Source organism: Mastigoproctus giganteus, chromosome 9 (assembly GCF_048544385.1).
Source record: "Mastigoproctus giganteus isolate SK-2022 chromosome 9, ASM4854438v1, whole genome shotgun sequence".
NCBI lineage: Eukaryota > Metazoa > Arthropoda > Arachnida > Uropygi > Thelyphonidae > Mastigoproctus > Mastigoproctus giganteus.
The window spans coordinates 148,323,329-148,348,433 of NC_143583.1; the positions used below are offsets into that span (position 1 = coordinate 148,323,329).

Consider the following 25,105-nt stretch of genomic DNA (forward strand, 5'->3'; position numbering starts at 1 on the left):
AAGCACCTGCATGATGTTTAAGGCTTTGAATGGATGGAAAAAGCTCAATGCCGGTGGAATTCTTTCTCTTGGCACCTGGGAGCCAATATTTTCTGTGATGCATGCTACTGCATCACTGATAGGCTTCTGACTGTGCTTAGAAGTGGGAATCCAGGCATTGTTGTTGTTGGGTTTTAGGAGCACCGGCCACTAAGGCCATGTTGCTCTGTGTATATTGTCTGTAAATTGCATATGTTCTGAGGTCGCTTTTCTGTTTTGCTGAATGAAAAATCAGAGTTTCTGGGAGAAAAAACAATTCTACTGTTGCCTGAGACCGACTAACTCAGTCATGTTGTGAAAAGGCCCATAAAAATTGCTCCCATCATCGATGGGATTCAAACTCGTCTTTTCCACCCGATGGGGAAGACAGCGATCCCGCCAACTGTGCTACTCACAAGGGCCCAGGCATTGTACCTGCACCTCTAACAACCTGAATCCTATCCATCTAACCACAAGGGTAAGGGCATAGTGTTAGCACAGCTGATCCTTGCAGGCAGGCCTACTAGCAGTGATGGTAAGTTATCTCAGGAGCTCTCATCTTGGGAAATAGTAATAGTAATAATAGTAACACTAATAGAGGTATGTGATGCAAGAAAGAAAATGTATCAGTTTATGTAGCATCATCAAAAAAAAAATTCACATAACCATTCCCTCCTTGAATTTATTTAAACTACCAACTTCCACAACGATAGATGGAAGTTTATTACAGCAATAAACCACCTGCTGGCTAAAGGCAAACTTCTGCACATCTATTCTATAACTGTCTTTCCTCAATTTGAATTTATGCCCCCTCAGGTTCGTAAGCTGAGCAAGCAGATTTCTGAATCCCATCAGAATTCATTGTGCTCAACCCATTCAAGGCCTTATACACCTCAATCAGATCACCTCATAGGTGCCTAGTCTCCAGTCCTTGCAATTTGCAGAACTTAAGCCTCTACTGATAGGATCCCTTTGTACTCCTCATCAATCTTGAAATTCATCAAATTTATTTACTATACTTCTAGCATTTGTGCACTGCCATCAGTACCAGAATCCCAAGCATCCCTCGCTTCAGGCTGCTGCTCATTCTAATAGAATAAGAGCAAGCATCACCTTCACCACTGCCTGCAGCTACTTTTAAACTTTTTATCTGTGTTCCCCCCCCCAAGCTAGCAGTTTTCCGACCCACCCAACACTGCCTTTATAGCATCAGCAAACACTCTTGCACCCTTTCTATTTAAGAGTATCCCATCCCTGTAGAAGCAATCTCTCCTGGTACGTTGTAGCTGGGCCCCCTCAAGCACCAGGATCCCCCCATCTCAATTTCCATGGGACGGCACACAGCAAACATGCCAGATTCCTGTTTGTTAGCCTGAAACTTTAGCTGTGGGCATGGTGGTCACAACACCATGCACGAGGGGTATGGGATGTGGAGTATCAATATCTTCCTCTGTATCTCAATGGTTTCAAGATAAGTGGTATAATTGATTTCCACGTCTGTTGACAAAGAGTTCACTGGCTTCTATGTGCCAATGTTCTTCAATTTTTCATTCGGAAAGGTTAGTAGCAGTTGGTGGGTGGTCAGAATATTATTTACTTGATCTCTGAGGACTTCAGCCAAACCAGCAATCAAAATGGTTGGTGGTGCAGAATTCTTTTTTCGGGTACCTTCCGATTTGTATTTTTTTGGGTTGAAGCTGCATATGAATTTTTTTTTTTTTTATGTGAACCCCAAACACGAGAGGTATTAGAACCTATAGTACTTAGTATCGTGCTTGGGTTTGAGGTTAAGAAGACGAAAGAAGATATTTGTTGACATTGGACTTGAACTTCTGTAGATTGTAATTTTCAGGAAATACGTATGAAGGAAGGTTGTTCCAGAAAACAGCAGTTGAATGAATAAATGAGGAAGATGAAAAGTTGGTTCTGTGGGTTTGAAGTTGGACAGTAAATGGATGTTGGCTAGTGGCGGCACGTGTTTGGACTGTTTTGAAAGAGAGAGCAGGAATTATAGAAGCCAATTCAGAAGAACAGTGCCCATGGAAGTATCCTGTAGAAGAGGCATGCAGCAGAAACAGTGCATCTATGAGAAAGCGAGTGGAGAGACTCTGTTAGAGATGAATCATTAATTAACCTAACTGGCCTCTTCTGAATGGAATTAAGAAGCCTGAGAGAGGTTTTGGGGGCACCACCCCAGATGTGGGAACAATATTCCATGGCAGGGCGGATTTGCGATTTATACAGAGTGAGCAGATGTTTGGAAGAAAAGTAACGCCAAGAGCGAAAGAGAAAACCATGTTTTTTAGATGCAGAGGAAGCAATATTTGTAATGTGCTTGTGCCAAGAGAGATTAGAAGTCAGGGTAATCCCCAAAAGAGATATATCATTTTGCCTAGAAATCGGAGTGTCACTAAAGATAAGCATAGGAGCAGAAGAATCCTTTTTGCGAGATATAAGACAAGACTGAGTTTTAGAAGGGTTGAAATCAACTAAGTTGTCTTTGCCCCACTGGAGAATTACCTGAAGATCGGCATTTAAGGAATTGGTAGCAGATTTTCGAGAAGTTGAAGCTGATTGAGCAGGACAAGGTTTCTCAAAATGGAAAGTTGAATGCAATGTGCTATCATCGGCAAAGCTATGGATAGGATTTCCAGTCAATGGAAGAAGGTCATTGATATACAAGAGGAAAAGAGTGGGGGAAAGAATTGAACATTGGGGGACACCGCCATTAGTGGAGAAGTTAGAAGACAGAGAGCCATCTACCATCAACTTCAGTGAGCGATCAGAGAGAAAACTGGATAACCAATTACTAAAAACAGTTAGCAAACCATAAGATGGAAGCTTGTTTAGAAGACTTTTATGCCAAACACAATCAAAAGCCTTTGAGATGTCAAGAGCAACTACTTGTGTTTTGCTGAACCTTTCCATTGAATTAGTCCATAAATGGTAACATAAGCCAGAATATCTCCAGTGGATCGACACTGACGGAATCCATACTGGTGATCGTTGATCAGACGGAAGGTTTCTAGGTAGTTTAAGCGTTGGCGGTTAATTGATTTCTCCATTACTTTAGAAAGAGTAGAAGTAATTGCAATGGGACGATAATTGGATGGGAGGGATTTGTCACCCTTTTTAGGAACTGGCTGGATATGAGCAAATTTCCAAGCAGAAGGAAAAACACTTTTGGAATAAGAAAGTGAAAAAACAGGCAGCAAAGAATAGGAGTAAGTTCAGGAGCACAGGTTTTGAGAACAAGTGGAGAAATACCATCAGGACCTGGAGCTTTCTCAGCATCAAGATTCATCAAAATCCTTCTGATATCCTTTTGACGGAAGACCACAGGAGGCATTGAATGGAGCGTGTTGGGAATGGTGGGAGTTGTTTTACCAAGATCATTAATACATGAGCTGGAAGAAAAATGGGATGATAGCAGGTCAGCTTTATCCTTGGCTGAAGTGACAACAGAACCTGGTTTGGACAGAGGTGGGAGCAGAGTTGGGCAAAAGTTGCGACCAATAGCTTTGGCAAGAGACCAGAATACTCGGCTACCATTAGGGCAAGAAGCAAGTTTTCTACTCTTAGCCTGTTCAAACTCTAGTTTGGACTGATTAATAACTGCTTTACAACTGTTGCGAGCTTTGGTGTAGGCAGAAAATGAAACTGAAGAATTAGAAACAAGCCAATTACGATATGCGACATTCTTCTCTTGGACAGCCTTAGCACATTTATTGGAAAACCAAGGTTTAGATAAAGGACGAGATTTTAAAGTGGAGTGTGGGATAAGGAATTCCATTCCTGTAAGAATAATTTCACTGACACGATCTGAGCAAACATTGACATCAGAAGTTTTGAAACAGTAATCCGACCAAGGAAAAGAAGAAAAGAAGTTTCGCAAGTCATCCCATTTTGCATTCTTGTAATGCCAAACAACACGTGGTTGGGAATAGCCATGAGATAAAGGTTCCATTGGAGAAGAGACAATCACCAAGTTGTGATCTGAAGTGCCTAAAGGACCGTTCACTTCGACCGTGTACTTAGAAGGGTTGTTTGTGAGAAAAAGATCAAGCGTATTGGCTGTATGATTAGGATTGATTGTCCAGTATTCGTGTAGGAAAATGAACAATCTGTGCTAGGTCATTAGTAATTGCAAAAGCCTCAGCATCTCGACCTGCTGGGTCGGTGTGACTAGAAAACAGAAGCCAGCTGGAGTTGTGAACATTAAAATCACCCAAGAAAATTACTTCACTGTTAGGAAAGTTGGACTGGAGAAAGTCAAGTTGCAAAGAGAGGAAGTCAAAGAGCTCCAAGTGATTAGTGGAGTTGGGAGAACGGTAGAGACAACAGATGAATTTTACACAATGAGGTAGAGAGATTTTAAGCCAGAGAAGATCAAAGAGAGGAGATTCCAAATTCCCAAGTCTCTGACAGGGAATATCAGAACGTACATATGCACAAGTGCAACCTTTGAGGCGAAAGGAATCATACACAAATAATCTGGGCATCTGAGATGAGCAGTAGATGAATCAACCGATAACTGAGATTCTGTCAGAAAAAGTACATGGGGTTTTGCAGACTGGAAGTGGAAATGGACATCGTTGAAATTAGAATTGAGACCACGTATATTTGTGAAATGAATTAGGAAGTCCTTGGGAAGTTTAGATCTTTTCGCAGATAAGCTTGCTCTATTAGTTTGACAATTCATGGTGTATTCAATAGTAAGAAAAAGTAGATGGGACATGCTGTATGAAGTAAAGAAATTTTTGGATATGGCGTACATGTGGTAAGAATATACCCAGATCCTTGACATAATGTGGCCTCGATAATGCTCCCCGCATACACACTACTCGGACTCCCTCCAGTCACTATCTGGCAGAGTAGAAGTAGCAAGATTATACACTAGTTGATCCGGAAGCCTCCTAGAGAGTTACCAATAGGTTCAGTCCGGTGTACTAACTAGCAGCCGGCCTGCAAATACGTTTTAGAGCTGTACCCTCGAAATGTAAGGAATATTGGATCTCGCCATGACGTTCATCATAACCTCAAAAGTCATCAATCATACTGCATGATGGAAGAGATAGTCAAGGGTTGACCGGAACTTAGCTCTAGAGTAAACATGGGTTCCACCACTTCAAGCCTCCAATAAGCAAAGTGGTGGTATGTCACCGGTTGATGAGAGTCATCTACCACCTAGAATATTTTGGCACAGTGAGTAAAACTTCTTTCCTAGTTTTTTGATAAGTTACTTCAAATTTTACTTATATATTTTCTTTCCTGTTTTCCAGATATACAAACTTTTGAATAGGCTGGATTATTACCTTACAGTTTGGACTAACAGGAATTTGTGCTGTGTGGGCAGTCTCCATGCATGTGTGTGTGTGTTATTTGTACTCAAAGTGGGAGGTTGCACTGAGTCTCTGCTGCATTCTTATTCTTGATTAGACCAGACTAGAATGGGCATATATTCAAATAAATGGGCATATATTCTCAAAGTTGAGAATGGATCATTGCAGGATAGATATGTGGAAGGTTCACCATCAGCCAGATGACTGTTGGAACAAACTTCCATATGATGATTTGGAGTAGTTTGAATAAATTCAAGGAAAAATTAAACAAACTATTGGTGATGTGGGAAGTTTTTTTTTTTTTTTTTTGCTGTTGCTGTATGAGCTTGGGTCATATATGGCAGTTCAGGTATCTGGTTTTTAACTGTTGATGGAACAGCTGATGTAGATTTTGTACCTACATGTAGTGCTAGAATAACAGTACATGTAAGTACAAGATCATCATATTTCTTGCTTTTAATTCTCTTTGCTTGTACAACTTTCTGTTCTTTAGTTTTTGGTTGAGTTATTTTGGAAATGTTTCACAAGTCCCAAAACACATTTATTACAAACAGCTGCAAGTCTAATTTTTTTTTTTTTTCAAATGAAGATCCCAAACATGAGAGGTATTAGAACCTGTAGTACTTAGTACTACAATTGGGTTGAGGTTGAGAAGAAGAAGAAAGAAAATATTTTTTGTTGACACTAAACTTGTACTTCTGTAGACTATAATTTTCAGAAAAAATGTATGAAGGTAGGCTGTTCCAGAAAACGGCAGTTCAATGAATAAACGTAGAAGATGACAAGTTGGTTCTGAGAGTTTGAAGTTGGACAGTAAATGGACGTTGGCTGGTGGTGGGACATGTTCGGACTGTTTTGAAAGAGAGAATTATAGAAGCCAACTCAGAAGAATAGTGCACATGGAAGTATCTGTAGAAAAGGCATGAAGCAGAAACCCACCCATTGGCTGAAGGCAAACTTCCGCACGTATATTCCGTCACCATCCTATGCCTCATGTGAGACAGCGAGTGGAGAGACTCTGTTAGAGATGAGTCATTAATTAACCTAATTGCCTCTGAAAGAGGTTGTGGTTTGCACTGCCCCAGATGTGGGAACAATATTCCATGGTAGGGCAGATTTGCGATTTGTACAGAGTGAACAGTTTGGAAAAAAAGTAACGGCCTTACTACAAATATTGATTCCGCTGCATCTAAAAAACTTGGTTTTTTAGATGCAGAGGAAGCAATATTTGTAATGCGCTTGTGCAAATCCAGGGTAATCCTCAAAAGAGATATATAATTTTGCATATAAATTGGAGTGTCACCAAAGATAAGCATAGGAGCAGAAGAATCCTTTTTCCAACATATAAGACAAGACTGAGTTTTAGAAGGATTGAAATCAACTAAGTTGTCTTTGCCCCTCTGGCAAATTACTTGGAGATCGAAATTTAAGTCTAAAAGTTGAAGCTGACTGAGCAGGGCTAGGTTTCTCAAACTGGAATGTGGAATGCAATGTGCTATCATCGGTAAAACTCTCGATAGGATTTCCAGTCAATGAAAGAAGGTCATTAATATACAAGAGGAAAAGAGTGGGGGAAAGAACTTAAGGTTCTCCAGCATTAGTGGAGAAGTTATAAGACAGAGAGCCATCTACCATCACCCTCAGCGAGCAATCAGAGACAAAACTGCATAACCAATTACAAAAAACAGTTGGCAAACCATAAGATGAAAGCTTGTTTAGAAGACCTTTATGCCAAATATGATGAAAAGCTTTTGTGAAGTCAAGAGCTTGACTTTGTGAACTGCTTGTGTCTCACTGATCTTTTCCATTGAATTTGTCCATAAACGGGTAACATAAGCCAGAATATCATCCGTGGATCAGACTGAAGGTTTCCAGGTAGTTTAAGAGTTGGTGCTTAATTGATTTCTCCATTACTATAGAAAGAGTAGAAGTAACTGGATGGGAGGGATTTGTCACTCATTTTAGGAACTGGCTGGATATGAGCAAATTTCCAAGCAGACGGAAAAATACCTCTGGAATAAGAAAGTGAAAAATGGCAGCAAAGAACAGGAGTAAGTTCAGGAACACAGATTTTGAGAACAAGTGGAGAAATACCATCAGAACCTGGAGCTTTCCGAGTATCAAGTTTCGTCAAAATCCTTTTGACGGAAAACCACAGGAGGCATTGAATGGAGCGTGTTGGGAATAGTGGGAAGTGTTTTACCACGATCATTAATACGCGAGTTGGAAGGAAAATGGGATGCTAGCAGGACAGCTTTATCCTTGGCTGAAGTGACAACAGAACCATCTGATTTGGACAGAGGTGGGAGCAGAGATGGGCAAAAGTTGCGGCCAATAGCTTTGGAAAGAGACCAGAATGCTTGGCTACAATTAAGGCAAGAAGCAAGTTTTCTACTCTTAGACTGTTCAAACTCTAGTTTGGACTGATTAATAACTGCTTTACAATTGTTGCGAGCTTTGGTGTAGGCAGAAAATGAAACTGAAGAATTAGAAACAAGCCAATTACCACAATGCAATATTCTTCTTTTGAACAGCTTTAGCACATTTATTGAACACCAAGGTTTAGATAAAGGATGAGATTTTAAAGTGGAGTGTGGAATAAAGGATTCCATTCCTACAAGAATAATTTCACTGATACAATATGAGCAAATGTTGACATCAGAAGTTTTGAAACAGTAATCCGACCAAGGAAAAAAAAAAAAAGAAATCTTGCATGTCATCCCATTTTGCACCTTGTAATACCAAACAATACAAGGTTGGGAATAGCCATGAGATAAAGGCTCCATTGGAGAAGAGACAATCACCAAATTGTGATCTGAGCTGCCTAAAGGACCACTCACTTCGACTGCGTACTTAGAAGGGTACTTTGTGAAAAAAAGATCAAGGGTGTTGGATGTGTGGTTACGATTGTCTGGTATTCTTGTAGGTAAATGAACAATCTGTGCAAGATCATTAGTAATTGCAAAAGACTCAGCATCTTGACCAGCTGGGTCAGTGTGACTAGAAATCAGAAGCCAGCTGGAGTTGTGAATATTAAAATCACCAAGGAAAATTACCTCTCTGTTAGGAAAGTTGGACTGGGGAAAGTCAAGTCGCGAAGAGAGGAATTGAAAGAGCTCCAAGTGTGATTAGTGTAGTTGGAAAAATGGTAGAGACAACATATGAATTTGACACAATGAGGTAGAGAGATTTTAAGCCAGAGAAGATTGAAAAGACAAGATTCCAAATTACCAAGTCTCTGACAGGAAAATCAGAACAGACATATGCACAAGTACCACTTTTGAAGAGAAAGGAATCATACAGTGAATAATTTGGGCAACTGAGCTGAGCAGTAGTTGAATCAACCAATAACTGAGATTCTGTTAGAAAAAGTACATGGGGTTTGGCAGACTGCAAGTGGAAATGGACATTGCTGAGATTAGAACTGAGACCACATATATTTGTGAAATGAACTAGGAAGTGTTTGGGCAGTGTAGATCTTTTTGCAGATAAGCTTCCTCTATTACTTTGACAATTCATGGTGTATTCAATAGTAAGTGTGGGGGGGTAGACATTCTCTATGAAGTAATGAAATTTTTGGATATGGTATAAATATGATAAGAATATATCTAGATCCTTGACATAATGTGGCCTTCACAATGGCCTCCACATACACACTACTCGGACTCCCTCCAATCACTATTTGGCAGAGTAGAGGTAGCAAGATTATACACTAGCTGATCTGGAAGCCTCCTAGAGAGTTACCAGTAGATTCATTCTGGTGCACTAACTAGCGGTCGGCTTGCGAACACCGTTTTAGAGCTGTACTCTTGAAATGTAAGGAAGATTGGATCTCGCCATGATGTCCATCATAACCTCAAAAGTCATTAGTCATACTGCATGATAGAAAAGATGGGGAAGGGTCGACCAGAACTTATTTTGATGACCAGATTTTGATGAAATCAGTATTTTTCTGGAACCCATAACAATTCCAGTGTAGGGATTTGGCTATATTTGGGCTTCGTAGATTTGTCATTCAATTTCTGGATGAGGGATGTTACTGATTTCTTAATCCTGGATTAAAGGCTGGCCTGGTGAGGCAACGGCCAGCCTTTTCTCTTCAATTATTTTTTTTTCTTTTGAATCCAGGTACTGTTAAACAGAAGTAATAAGTATTTTAGGTAAAATTTATAACATCTGGGAATCTATAATTTGCAGTATATGCAACTTGTCTTGATGGTTCATTATTTATTGTAATGTTACACAGTATACATCTATTATATGCAGAAGTCTGAATATGGGATTTATCTATTGTGAAAAAACTGAAGTTTCTACATAGTAAACACCACTATATTGGCACAGTGGACCTTCTGGCACAAACTAGATGACATAAGGAGAATTAAAAAAACTGTTTCTTTTTTTAATCAAAAGTTAAATAGATAATGGGACAAATTGTCAAAAATATTGTGTAGAACTGAAGGGCTTATTTATATTTAAAACGAGACTGGGCAGATACATGAAATTTTCCATTCCTTTCTTTCTTTAGTTGCTTCCATACATCATAGTGTCTATATGGGTACAAAATAAAATGCTGCAAACAAGAATGCAAGCTATAATTTGTAAAGGATCATTAAATGCAAAAAACCCCCAAATGTTATATATTCCATTCATTTACATTAGGAATTCAACATGATATATAAATATTTTATTGACTGGATGAAAAGCAAAGTCTGTTATAATTTTGTTAAATCAGAAATAAAATTACAAAAGTGTCTTCTTAAGTGAATCAACTTAGTTATTTTGAACTAGCTTAAATTATTTAATGGAAATTTACGTACCTCATAGGGAGATTCAACATCTTTTAAAAATGCAGCAAAAGTTGGAACTGGTGGGGTAGAAAAAAAAATATATGTAATTGACATAATCAAAAAATCTATATAAAAGAAAAATGATAAATCTTCAATATATTAGATAAAAAATCATTTATATCAAGGCTAAATATAGTTTTTTATTTACCCTTATAAATACAGAAAAAAAATCAGTACTGTCTCAAAACATGACTCTTGGCACCACTGACTGTACTTTTCAATACAAACACACTTGGATTAGGTTATAATTTTAATACATTAAAATCTTGACCACGATATCATAATTTGGTTCTGATGAATCTCACAAAAAAAATAGTCATATCTGCCAACTTTTGACTACAGGAGGAGCTTATATCAGAACCAACAGGGGAGTGCAAACATTAGCAGAGGAATTTGATGCAAAAAAGCAAGCTTATACAGCATCAGCCAAAAAAAAAAAAAAAAAACTCTTCCTATCTCACCCATCCATCCATCAAAAGTTTGTCTACATCCACCTTCAATTTATTTAGGCTATCAACTTCCACAATGATAGATGTAAGTGTGTCCAGCAATCAACTACCTGCTGGCTAAACGCATATTTCCACACATCTATTCGACAACTGTCTTTCCTCAATTTGAATTTATGCCCCCTCAAATACATAATCTGAGCAAGAAGTAGAATCCCATAAAAAAATTAATCTTGTTCAATCTATTAAAGGCATTATACACCTCAATCAGATCACCTAGCAGGTGCCTAGTCACCAGACACTGCAATTTGCAAAACGTAAGCCTTTATTCATAGGAGCACCTCCTTTGTTCCCACCCACAAGCCTTGTTCATCTTCTCAGTACTCATTCTAGCAACTCTACATCATTCCTAAATTGAGGGCTTCAGACCTGTACACAGTACTCAAGGCATTGCCTGACCACTGCCTTATACAAAGGGTGGCCCCAGGGGCTCACATCTGGTGAGTATGGGCTTGGCATACCCAGGGTTCTCAGATGGATATCAGCATGACATGGCTAATGATGAAAGTCTTTTCGATAAATTCGGCCCTGCAAAGATTGTGCAAGACTGAAGGGATAGAATTTTTCTCAGCCTGGTCTGTACTTGTTAACAGGAGAGACTGCTTCTACAGGGATCGGATACACTTAAATAGAAAGGGTGCAAGAATATTTGCTGATGTTATCGAGGCAGTGTTAGGTGGGTCGGAAAAGTGCTAGCTTGGGGAGGGGGATACAAGGACTAATAGATTAACAGTAGCCACTGGCAGAGGTGAAAGTGATTCTTGCACTGTTTCTATTGGAATGAACAGCAGCCTGGAAAACAAGATGCAGGGTATTTCAGAGACTGCTGGGAGTCATTGCAGTACAATTAAACACATGGGTTGTCTTAGGGTAGCTAAGAATAGGAACAGGTGCATGGATACTTGCATGTACACCAGTGCTAGGGGTTTGGTAAATAAATTTGATGAATTTGAGGTATTGCTCAGAACATCAAAGGCAGATATTGTTGGGATATCAAGATGTGGTGTCACACAGATAAAAGAAATGCAGAACTGAAATTTTGGGAGTACAATGTGTACAGGAAGGATAGACAAGATAGGAAGGGAGGAGGGGTTATACTATTAGTTAATAAACACAAAATCCAATGAAGGGAAGCCAGTCAACATCACTGGACAGTGCAGTGTCGAGTCAGTTTGGTGTGACATAAGCATTGGGAGATCAAAATTGAGAGTAGGAGAGTGTTATAGGCCTAATGACTCTGATGAGTATAATAAGGAACTGTACAGGGAAATAGAGTGGGCCAGTAAATCAGAGAGTCTTATAATGGGGGATTTTAATTCCCCAGATATTGTCTGGAATTTGTGGGCTCGACACACACACACTAGCAAGGCTTTTGTGCGATTGTTTTTTACATCAACATGTTCTGGTGGCAACTAGAGGGAGTAATACTCTTGATCTGATTATCAGTAGTGATTCTTCATGCATTAAGAATCTACAGATAAAGGAACTACTAGGTGGCAGTGATCCCAGTGTGCTGAAGTGGGATTTACTCAAAGAGGTAACTACCATCAGGGGTAAAGGGAAGGGTTTTTGCTTTCGTAAAGGTGACTATCGTGGTCTGACAGTATTTAAATTCTATACGGTGGGACCAACTGATGATGTTACCAAGAGCAAATTCAAAATGGGAAGCATTCAAAGAATTTATCTTGGAAGCTACTAGGCTTTATATACCAACTAAGAAATATTGTTCAATGTTTAGGCCTAAATGGATGTCAGATGAACTAATGAGACATGTGGCAGAGAAGAAAAATGCATGGGATACATATAAATTAATGGGTGACATGGAAGCCTATGATAGATATAAGCTGGTCTGTAACAAAGGAGATTAGGCAGACAAAGGCAGATTATGAGAAATCCTTCACAAGGGATGGAAAGAAAAACAACAAAGCGTTCTTTACATATGTAAACTGTAGAAGGAAAGGGATGAATCAGATTGGTCCACTGGATATTGATGGTTCAACTGTTGATGCTGCTGCGCAGGGGGCTAACCAACTAAATGAGTATTTTGCATCTACATTTACGCATGTGGTGTTATTCAGGGAAGGGAATGCCAGAGGTGATTTAAACTCGGGCAATGAGCTGGATGATTTTGTAATAATTGAGAGGAAAGTGGAGAAGAAATTTTTGAAGATAAACATAAAAAAGGCACCCTGGGTGGGCGGGATCTATACAGTTATATTAAAGAAGGCAGCAAAGGAAGTAAGCAAACCCTTAGCCATAATTATGAGAGCTTCTTTGGACTCAGGAGAGGTACCCATGGACTGGAGATATGCAAATGTGACCCCAATTCAGAAAGGAGGATCAATGGGCAACAAAAGTAACTATAGACCTGTTAGTTTAACTTCTGTTCCAGAAAAATTAATGGAGGTACTGGTTAAAGAAGCACTGCAGTATCATCTGGACAAGACTTCAGTTATAGCTCGGACACAGCATGGTTTTGTTAAGAGTAAGTCTTGCTTGACCAATTTGACTGGATACTATGATGTGGTCACAAAGGAACTGGATGCAGGGAATAACTTTGATATCATATATTTGGATCTTAGAAATGCTTTTGATACTGTTGCACATGGAAGACTGCTGCACAAATTGGAGCAGTGTGGCATTGGAGGCAAATTGCTGCTATGGATAAAGGGATAGTTGAGTGGGAGAACACAGAGAGTGGTAATCAATGGACATTGCTCATTGTGCAGTCCCTCAGTGTTAAGTACTGGGTCCATTGTTGTTTTCTGTATTTATAAATGATATTGATGATGGTATATCAAGCTTAATGTCCAAATTTTTTTAGACGATATGAATGTCAGCTGCTGCAACAGGATCTAGAAAAGTTGAGCAGATGGGCTGAGAGGTGGGAAATGAAGTTTAACATTGACAAATGTAAAGTACTACATATGGGAAGCTGCAACCCCAGAGTGACGTATCAACTCTGGTACTACACTGACAGTGGTAGAGGACGAAAAGAACCTGGGGGTAATCATGCAGGCAGATATGAAGTTTTCTGAGCATGGAAGACGGTCTGCAAGAGTAGCTCATAGTGTCTTGTCAATGACATAGAGGAATTTTTCTAGCAGGGATAAGGAGGTGAGAAAGTTTAATTTAATTATCCCCTTATATTGGTCCTTGTGGTAGTCACAGACATTCTGTCAGATAAACCAGACAAGCTGTACTTGCTACCTGTGAGTCTAAAACGCTGATGGAACCGATATTCAGGTAACACTCAAGTCAAGTGGACCCAATTTCGGCAAAGTCCGGACAGTCTGTGATAGCCAAATCCCCTGCTTGCACCTTCATGATGGTGGGACTGTTAGTAATCCTGGGTATAACCTTCATGCACAAGTACATGGTGGGTGACCATCCAGTGTGAACCAACGTAAGCAGGAGTCCAGGTGTGGTGACCACACCACATGGAGGAACGCCGCCCCTCTATGTTACCAGGCAGTACTAGGTGGTAGATGACTCTAATCAACCGGTGCAATACCACCACTTTGTTTATTGGAGGCTTGAAGTGGTGGAACCCATGTTTAGTCACTAGAGCTAAGTTCCGGTCAACCCTTCCCTATCTCTTCCATCATGCAGTATAATTGATGACTTTTGAGGTTATGATGAACATCGTGGTGAGATCCAATATTCCTTACATTTCGAGGGTACAGCTCTAAAACGGTGTTAACTGGCCAGCCGCTAGTTAGTACACCGGACCGAACCTATTGGTAACTCTCTAGGAGGCTTCCGGATCAGCTAGTATATAATCTTGCTACTTCTACTCTGCCAGATAGTGACTGCAGGGAGTCCGAGTAGTGTGTATGCAGGGAGCATTGTCGAGGCCACGTTATGTCAAGGATCTGGGTATATTCTTACCATGTGTATACCATATCCAAAAATTTCATTACTTCATACAGCATGTCCCACCCACTTTATTGAATACACCATGAATTGTCAAACTAATAGATTAAGCTTATCTGCTAAAAGATCTAAACCTCCCAAGCATTTCCTAATTCATTTCACAAATATACGTGGTCTCAATTCTAATCTCAACGATGTCCATTTCCACTTCCAGTCTGCCAAACCCCATGTACGTTTTCTGAGAGAATCTCAGTTATCGGTTGATTCAACTACTGCTCATCACAGATGCCCAAATTATTTGCTGTATGATTCTTTTCGCCCAAAGGTGGTACTTGTGCATATGTCCATTCTGATATTCCCTGTCAAAGATTGGCAATTTGGAATCTCCTCTCTTTGATCTTCTCTGGATTAAAATCTCTCTACCTCATTGTGTCAAATTCATCTGTTGTCTCTACCATTTTTCCAACTACACTAATCACACTTGGAGCTCTTTCAATTCCTCTCTTCGCGACTTGACTTTCTCCAGTCCAACTTTTCTAATAGCGAGGTTATTTTCCATGGTGATTTTAATGTTCACAACTCCAGCTGGCCTCCATTTTCTGGTCACACTGGTCCAGCAGGTCGAGATGCTGAGGCTTTTGCAATTACTAATGACCTAGCACAGATTGTTCATTTACCTACAAGAATACCGGACAATCCGAATCATACAGCCAATACGCTTGATCTTTTTCTCACAAACAACCCTTCTAAGTACACGGTCGAAGTGAACGGTCCTTTAGGCACTTCAGATCACAACTTGGTGATTGTCTCTTCTCCAATGGAACCTTTATCTCATGGCTATTCCCAACCTCGTGTTGTTTGGCATTACAAGAATGCAAAATGGGATGATCTGCGAGACTTCTTTTCTTCTTTTCCTTGGTCGGATTACTGTTTCAAAACTCCTGATGTCAACGTTTGCTCAGATCGTGTCAGTGAAATTATTCTTGCAGGAATGGAATCCTTTATCCCACACTCCACTTTAAAATCTCGTCCTTTATCTAAACCTTGGTTTTCCAATAAATGTGCTAAGCCTGTTCAAGAGAAGAATGTTGCATATCGTAATTGGCTTGTTTCTAATTCTTCAGTTTCATTTTCTGCCTACACCAAAGCTCGCAACAATTGTAAAGCAGTTATTAATCAGTCCAAACTTGAGTTTGAACAGGCTAAGAGTAGAAAACTTGCTTCTTGCCCTAATGGTAGCCGATTATTCTGGTCTCTTGCCAAAGCTATTGGTCGCAACTTTTGCCCATCTCTGCTCCCACCTCTGTCCAAATCAGATGGTTCTGTTGTCACTTCAGCCAAGGATAAAGCTGACCTGCTAGCATCCCATTTTTTTTTCAATTCATGCATTAACGATCTTGGTAAAACACCTCCCACTAGTCCCAACACGCTCCATTCAATGCCTCCTGTGGTCTTCTGTCAAAAGGATGTCAGAAGGATTTTGACGAATCTTGATGCTAAGAAAGCTCCAGGTCCCGATGGTATTTCTCCACTTGTTCTCAAAACTTGTGCTCCTGAACTTACTCCTATTCTTTGCCGCCTTTTTTTCACTTTCTTATTCCAAAGGTGTTTTTCCTTCTGCTTGGAAATTTGCTCATATCCTGCCAATTCCTAAAAAGGGTGACAAATCCCTCCCATCCAATTATCGTCCCATTGCAATTACTTCTACTCTTTCTAAAGTAATGGGGAAATCAACTAACCGCCAAATTTTAAACTACCTAGAAACCTTCCATCCGATCAACGATCGATAGTATGGATTCCGTCAGTGTCGATCCACTGGTGATATTCTGGCTTATGTTACCCATTTATGGACTAATTCAATGGAAAGGTTCGGTGAAACACAAGTAGTTTCTCTTGACATCTCAAAGGCTTTCGATCGTGTTTAGCATAAAGGTCTTCTAAACAAGGTTCCATCTTATGGATTGCCAACTGATTTTAGTTATTGGTTATCCAGTTTTCTCTCTGATCGCTCACTGAGGGTGATGGTAGATGGCTCTCTATCTTCTAACTTCTCCACTAATGCCGGTGTCCCCCAAGGTTCAGTTCTTTTCCCCACTCTTTTCCTCTTGTATATTAATGACCTTCTTCCATTGACTGGAAATCCTATCCATAGTTTTGCCGATGATAGCACATTGCATTCCACTTTCCATTTTGAGAAACCTTGTCCTGCTTAATCAGCTTCAACTTCTCAAAAATCTGCTACCAATTCCTTAAATGCCGATCTTCATGTAATTCTCCAGTGGGGCAAAGACAATTTAGTTGATTTCAACCCTTCTAAAACTCAGTCTTGTCTTATATCTCGCAAAACGGATTCTTCTGCTCCTATGCTCATCTTTAGTGACACTCCGATTTCTAGGCAAAATGATCTCTCTCTTTTGGGGATTACCCTGACTTCTAATGTTTTTGGCACAACCACATTACAAATATTGCTTCTTCTGCATCTAAAAAACTTGGTTTTCTCTTTCGCTCTCAGCGTTACTTTTCTTCCAAACAGCCGCTCACTCTATAAATCGCAAATCCTTCTTCTGCCATGGAATATTGTTCCCACATCTGGGGTGGTGCCCCCAAAACCTCTCTCAGGTTTCTTGATTCCATTCAGAAGAGGGCAGTTAGGTTAATTAATGACTCATCTCTAACAGAGTCTCTGCAACCGCTGTCTCATAGACATACTGTTTCTGCTGCATGCCTCTTCTACAGATACTTCCATGGGCACTGTTCTTCTGAATTAGCTTCTATAATTTCCGCTCTCTCTTTCAAAACAGTCTGAACACGTGCCACCACCAGCCAACATCCATTTAGTGTCCAACTTCAAACTCACAGAACCAACTTTTCATCTTCCTCGTTTACTCATTCAACTGCCGTTTTCTGGAACAACCTTCCTTTATATGTATTTCCTGAAAATTACTGTCTACAGAAGTTCAAGTCCAATGTTAACAAATATCTTCTTTCGTCTTCTCAACCTCCACCCCAAGCACGGTACTAAGTACTATAGGTTATAACACCTCTTGTGTTTGGGGTTTACATAAAAAAAAAAATACAAGGATTATTTTTTTTGACCGAAACTGGTGAACAGAGAGTGTGTGTTGTGTGCTGGAGCATCCAACCATCCATCCAAAATTCAAGTCTCTTTCTTTGAATTTTTTCATGTAGCCTTGTCAGAACTTTGATCTAGTACGTTTGCTTAACAGTCTGATTTGGTGAGGTGTATTCAGCTGTAATAATTCCTTTAATATGAAGGAACCAAGAAGCATGGTTTTGATTTTGAGATTCTTGCTTTTTTTGATCTGGGGTTTTGTCTTTCCTTGCACTGATTGTCTTTTAATTTCTGGGTCATACTGGAACAAATGTTCATCACAAGTAATTACAGAACTCAAAGTCTGGATCTTCTTCACTTTTTTTCAAAACATCATAAACTTCTCATTCTCTGTCTTTACTTGAAATTTTTGGCACCACTTTGGCACACGCTTTTCTCATGCCTAAATTTTTAGTTAAATTTTGTCTAACTCGTTCATATTGAGTTCTGATGCAACCATTCTAATGGTTAAAGGATCATCAATTCTAATCAACATCCTTACCCGTTCCACATTTTCATTTGTTTTCATAGTTACTGGACTGATCAATTGTTCACATTCTCTGTTACTTCTAAAAATCTTTTATGCCATTCAAACATGTGAGCTCTTGACATAATATCTTCCCCAAATCATAACTTTCAGTTGGTGTTTGTTTCCTTTAATTTTTTTAAAAATTTGAGGTTCATTCATGGATTGATTCTTCTGTCTGTCATTTTTCCAACAAACTGCAAGCACACAAGGTAATAAAAACCTGTCTTACTGCAAAGTGAATGAGCATGCTGGAAAGTGATTTGGCCTACAACTAGGGAAGATTCAAGGTCAACTACTGTGCCTTTGTTTCACAGGTGGCACTTGATGTGTAGTGGCTATGTGCACAGTCTTGTTATTTATTATCAATGCTTTGTATGATCGGATCTATGTGCAGAGTTTACAACTTACAGAAATGGACAATGGTTGATTCTTGGCTGGGAACCAAAAATCCGTCGCAGTCCATCCAAGTTTGAATTTTACTAACTGCCAATTGTAATTGCCTTTCAGTAGCATATTACTTTGGATTGATATAAGACAGATAAGTCAACAGCATGTGTACACATCAGTGGTTGAAGGAATGTCTTTAGTTAGATTAATTTACTCTACTTGCAAAGAGTATCACACTCAAGACTGAACCTTGAGGGATTCCTACATGTACTCTTAAGGCTGTTGATGTCCCTTAGCAGACATGAAAAGTTCTTAATGCAAGGAAATTATGTATAAATATGGGGATGTTACCTCTAAAGCTAGCTTCATAAAGACTGAGGAATTCCATCACACCATGCAGATTCAAGAAGCATTTTCAAAATCACCATAAATAAATGCTGTTTTCTAATGAAAACATTTCTAATTTTGGTTTCTACCCAAGCATGCAGATCCATTGTGGATCAGCTCCTAAAACCAAATTATCTTGTTGATAATGTCTTCCATTTCTCTAGCAGCCAAGTGAGTCTTTGGCACACTATTAGCTCGAGTATTTTACTTAAGCAATTTATTATGAATATATGTGATTATAGTTCTTTAGAATGGACAAGTCTTTCTCAGGAATAGGAAAGATGAGTGCATGTCTCCAAGCAGATGGATAGGTGTTGCTAAAAAAAATTCAGTTGTATAATACAAGACTCCAGTTTCAGTAGAGAGATGTTTTATCATTGTACAGTGAACTCCATTCTGATGTGGAATAGTGTTTATAAGTACACTTAAAGCCAGGGTGAGTTCAGCTTCTTGAAATGGTCTGTAGCATCAGTATTAATAGTGGCAAATGACATAACAACACAAGTTTATAGAGCATCAGCATATATAGAAAAAAAAAAGCACCCCCATCCATCCTCTCCAAGAATTTGTCCAGTATTTCCTTGAAATTATTCAAATTGCCCACATCTACCACAACAACAGATGGAAGTTTGTAACAGCAATCAAACATCTGCCGGCTGAAGGCAAACTTCAGCTCATCTATCTATCGGCAACCATCCTTCTTTAATATGAATTTCTGCCTTTCCTTATGTTAGTCTAAGAAAGAGGAAGAATGCAATCAATATTGAGCTTACTCAATCCATTCAAGGCTTTAAACACCTCAATCAGATTTCCTTGCAGGTGCCTAGTCACCAGACACTCCAATTTGCAAAACCAAAGCCTTTCTTGGTAAGAGCACCCTTCAGCAGAACTACACACTTCCTAAAATAAGACCTCCAGGCCTGTATACAGTACTCGAGATGTGGCCTAAACATGACCTTGTACAAAGGGATAATCCTGCTCTTATCCCCGCTGGCAGCAAAGTTTCTGCCTATCACTGACAAAACCTGATAAACTGTCCTGACAGCCATCTACACTGCTCAGAGAACTTCACATCTGACTGCACAATTACCCCCAGGTATTTTTCATTTTAAACTACACTCAGCATCGTACCAGACAGTTAATGTTAATTTTTGATTACTGTTACCTATATGCAGTACTTTGCATTTTTCAATGTTAAACTTCAACTGCCATTTCTAATAGGATTACTACCACCCATATGCAGTACTTTGCATTTGTCAATGTTAAACTTTAACTACCATATTTCAGCCCAATTTTTTAAAATCTTATTACAGTGGCTTACCTTGATTACCATTATTAATCACTCTGCCAACCTTTATATCATCTGCAAACTTAGCCATTAAGGTTGACATACCTTCATCAACAACTCTGTGGTACTACGCTGACAGTGGTAGAGAATGAAAAGGACCTGGGGGTAATTGTGCAGGCAGATATGAAGTTCTCTGAGCAGTGCAGACGAGCTGCAAGAGTAGCTCATGGTGTCTTGTCAATGATATACAGGAATTTTTCTAGCAGGGACAGGGATGTGATTATTCCCTTGTATAAGGCATTGGTCAGGCCACACCTTGAGTACTGTATACAGGTCTGGAGGCCTCATTTCAAGAAGGATGTAGAGCTGCTGGAACGAGTACAGAGAAGGGCAACAAGATTAGTGAATGGAACAAAGGGTTGCTCTTACGAAGAAAGGCTTAAGTTTTGCAAATTACAGAGCCTGGAGACTAGGCATCGCCGAGGTGATCTGATAGAGGTGTACAAGGCTTTGAATGGCTTGAGCATGCTCAATGCCGATGGAATTCTTCCTCTTGCTCAGAATAATCACCTGAGAGGGCATAAATTCAAATTGAGGAAGGACGGATGTCGGATAGATGTGCGGAAATTCGCCTTTAGCCAGCGGGCAGTTGGTTTGTGGAATAGACTTCCATCGCTTGTTGTTGAAGTTGATAGCCTAAACAAATTTAAGGCTCAGCTGGACAGGTATTTCGAACGAATTGAGGGGTGAAATGGGAGTAGTGGTTGTTTTTTTTTTTTTTTTTTCTTTTTTTTTTGGCTGATGCTGAATAAGCTTGCTTTCTTGCATCATATGCCTCTACTAATGCTAATGCTAATGCTAAATATTGACCACAACATGAGCCCAGCACTGAACCCTGTGGGACTCCACTAATAACATTAGTCCACAAAGAGCAGTGCGCATTGATAATCACTCACTGTCTTCTCCCACACAACCATTCCTTTATCCAAAGTGTACAGCAGTCTTTTATTTGCAACAATTTCAAAGAATCTTGAAATTCAAGTTTATGGTGTCAAAATTGTTTTTTTGCACCCAGTTCCTTTGTTACTACATCACAGTATCCAATAAAATTGGTCAAAAAAATTCTCCCTTTAACAATCCCATGCTGTAACTGAAATATAACTGCAGTCCTGTTTAGATGGGAAGAACAAAAGTAGCAACGTTCTGAATCACATGCACAAGTAGCAAAGGCAAATCAACTCATACTGAAATTTACCAAGCGTCAGACTATGATGACTCTTCAATAGAGAGATCAAAATTGCATAATATTTAGACCCGCAGAGGACAGTAAACCTGACTCTAGTGAAGCTGTCAAAGTTGCTATCACTAAAAATCTAGAACAGCAGTTTAAAAATGTCAAAATAAACAGTCTCATGAAAAAAAGGCAACACCAGTGTAATCACAGAAGAAATAAGCAAGGAGGATGCTGATAAAATCAGGAATAATCATGTAGTAACAGACCTAGGATTAAGAACAGATAAACCCAAAACTAGAATCACCAATATTTTTTTTGATCTTGACAAAAGTAAATGCAGGAATGAAATCCTAGCAGACACACACTGGTGTTTAAAGAAAGTGCATCACATCTTAAAATAGTAATTGTCATCCGAATAATGTAAGTATATGGCAGTATTTCTTACAGATTGCATCAGATAAGACTGACACACTTAGGTGATGATGTAATATTGTATCAGCTGTTACTTTCAGCTATATAAGCATGCTCTGCAAGAGTTGCAGTCATTCCTTGCTTGTGTCAGGATGGCAAGTTATGTGCAGTTGATGCCACGAAGAAAGAGTGCTATTGTCGATTTACATGAGGAAGGATGTTCTTCCCATCATATTAGCATTAGCAGAGGCATTTGATGCAAGAAAGCAAGCTTATGCAGCATCAGCCAAAAAAAAAAAAAATAAATAAATAAAAAATAACCACTTCCACTTCACCCTTCTGTTCGTTTGAAATACCTGTCCAGCTGAGCCTTAAACTTATTTAGGCTATCAACTTCCACGACAAGGGATGGAAGTCTGTTCCACCAAACAACCACCCGCTGGCTAAAGGCAAATTTCCTCACGTCTATCCTACATCCGTCTTTCCTCAATTTGAATTTATGCCCTCTCAGGTGATTATTCTGAGCAAGAGGAAGAATCCCATCAGCATTGAGCATGCTCAAACCATTCAAGGCTTTATACACCTCTATCAGATCACCTCGCTGGTGCCTGGTCTCCAGACACTGTAATTTGCAAAACTTAAGCCTTTCTTCGTAAGAGCACCCCTTTGTTCCATTCACTAATCTTGTTGCCCTTCTCTGTACTCGTTCCAGCATCTCTACATCTTTCTTGAAATGAGCCTCCAGACCTGTATACAGTACAGTCTGTCCTCGTATAGCACGATAGTTATGTTCCTAGAAACCCTCGTGCAATGCAAAATCGTGCAATATAAACAACAGGCCCTATGGGAAAAGTGGGGTTATGTGCCGACCACCCAAGATTGAACACACATTTGGAACCAAAACATTACCAAACACAATAAATAATCGGGTAATTTTAATCGTTATAAAATACGTAATAAAAAATACAATATTTTTAATTATAATATAATAAATAATAAAAAATAAATATTTTTTATTATTTATTATATTATAATAAAAGTATTTTTAATATTAAAAAGTATTTTTACGAATAACATATGTATTTTATTCGTGAAAAATTTATTATATTAAATAAAATTTATTACGTAATAAAATACTTTCGTATTTTATAATACGTAAGTATAAATTATACGTAAGTATAATACGTAAGTCGTAATAAAATGCTTACGTATTTTATTACGTAATAAAATATTGCTAATGCTTTTGCTTCTATCGTAAGCAAACTTGTTTTTTGTTTGATTTTCTATCCAAACAGATGACAGCCGTTCCATCTCTTCCAATTTTTTGTTTCTTAATCTAATGGATTTTAATTACACTTTGAGTTGTTCCCGCTATGAAAGTTATTTTTATTTTCTCCGCATTCTTTGTAATTCTCGGCATTGCCTCATTTAGGTCTGTAGCATGTGCAATATCACATGGTCTTTCATTTCGCTCAAAGCGTTTCACAATTTCATATTTTTTTCTCTATTGACAGAGGCGGACTGGCCATAAGCCTTACCCAGGAAATCCCGGTGGGCCGGAGGCCGGTGTGATTTTGGCCATAAACCTTAGTACGAGGCCACTATAAATTTTCCCGGGTAAGAATTTTTGATCCAGTCTGCCTCTGTTTATCGATATTGCTTTTTTTTTCTCTCTCTGAATCTGCAGTGTCTTCGCCAGGACGTTTCCTTTTCACACCTTTTAAGTATTTTATTAATTTTTAGGGAATAAAGCGCAATTACAAAACGAGGAGGCACGCTTAATACACATAAACCAAGCTGTGCGCATATAGCAAGAGAATAAACAACACGGTAAAGGCCGAGATACACTATTAACACCCCACATTTTACTAAAGCACATTTCTGGGGGTTACTACCATAAAACAATAAAAACAATTTCCAGTTTCGTTTCTGCTAGTGGAATCTGTTATAAACTGGTAGTAAACTCCACCTGATTGCATTTGCGATTATATCGATAGCTGGAATTGTGTTGATTTTTACGTTATTATGGTGAAATGTGTTTCCCCTTCACTGATATAAAACACATAAATACATTTTCAGAATCTTCTTCATTCCTATCGTGTTGCGTTCGGTTGGAGTGATTCCACGTTCGACTGCCATTTCTTGTAAACACAAAGGCGAATCGTACATAAGCGAATTCGGTTCGTGTTATATAAGATAACGTTCCCCTATTTATAAATCGTGTATGATCGAATTCGTGTAATGTAAACACGTGTTATACGAGGACCGATTGTACTCTAGGTGTGGCCTGACCATTGCCTTATACAAGGGAATAATCACCTCCTTATCCCTGCTAGAAAAATTCCTATATATCATTGACAATACACCATGAGCTACTCTTGCAGCCCGTCTGCACTGCTAAGAAAACTTCATATCTGCCTGCACAACTACCCCCAGGTCAATTTCATTCTCTACCACTGTCAGTGTAGTACCACAGAGTTGATACGTTGCTCTGGGGTTGCTGTTTCCCATATGTAGTACTTTACATTTGTCAATGTTAAACTTCATTTGCCACCTCTCAGCCCATCTGCTCAACCTTTGTATCGTCTGCAAACTTGGATATTAAGCTTGATATACCACCATCAATATCATTTATAAATACAGAAAACAATAATGGACCCAATACTGAACCCTGACGGACTCCACTAATAACATTAGTCCACGATGAGCAGTGTCCATTGATTACCACTCTGTCTTCTCCCCCTCAACTACCCCTTTATCCATAGCAGCAATTTGCCTCCAATGCCACACTGCTCCGATTTGTGCAGCAGTCTTCCAGGTGCAACAGTATCAAAAGCCTTTCTAAGATCCAAGTATATAATATCAAAGTTATTCCCTGCATCCAGTTCTTTTGTGACTGCATCATAGTATCCAATCAAATTGGTCAGGCAAGACTTCTCCTTAACAAAACAATGCTGTGTCTGAGCTATAACTGAAGTCTTGTCTAGATGATCCTGCAGTGCTTCTTTAACCAGTGCCTCCATTAATTTTCCGGGAACAGAAGTTAAACTAACAGGTCTATAATTACTTGTGTCGCCCTTTGATCCTCCTTTGTGAATTGGGGTCACATTTGCACATCTCCAGTCCATGGGTACTCTCATAATTATGGCTAAGGGTTTGTTTACTTCC

General features: G+C 39.2%; 1 protein-coding gene across 9 annotated transcripts in view; it reads right to left on the reverse strand.

The window, feature by feature from the left end:
- Positions 1-25,105, reverse strand: part of Gyf (GIGYF family protein Gyf) — a 915,224-nt gene that overhangs the window by 61,479 nt on the left and 828,640 nt on the right. For all 9 annotated transcript variants that reach the window (XM_090381591.1, XM_090381590.1, XM_090381592.1 and 6 more), the window contains one exon: positions 10,178-10,224. In XM_090381591.1, the coding sequence (XP_090237717.1) occupies positions 10,178-10,224 (47 nt within the window). The remainder of the gene's footprint in view (positions 1-10,177; positions 10,225-25,105) is intronic.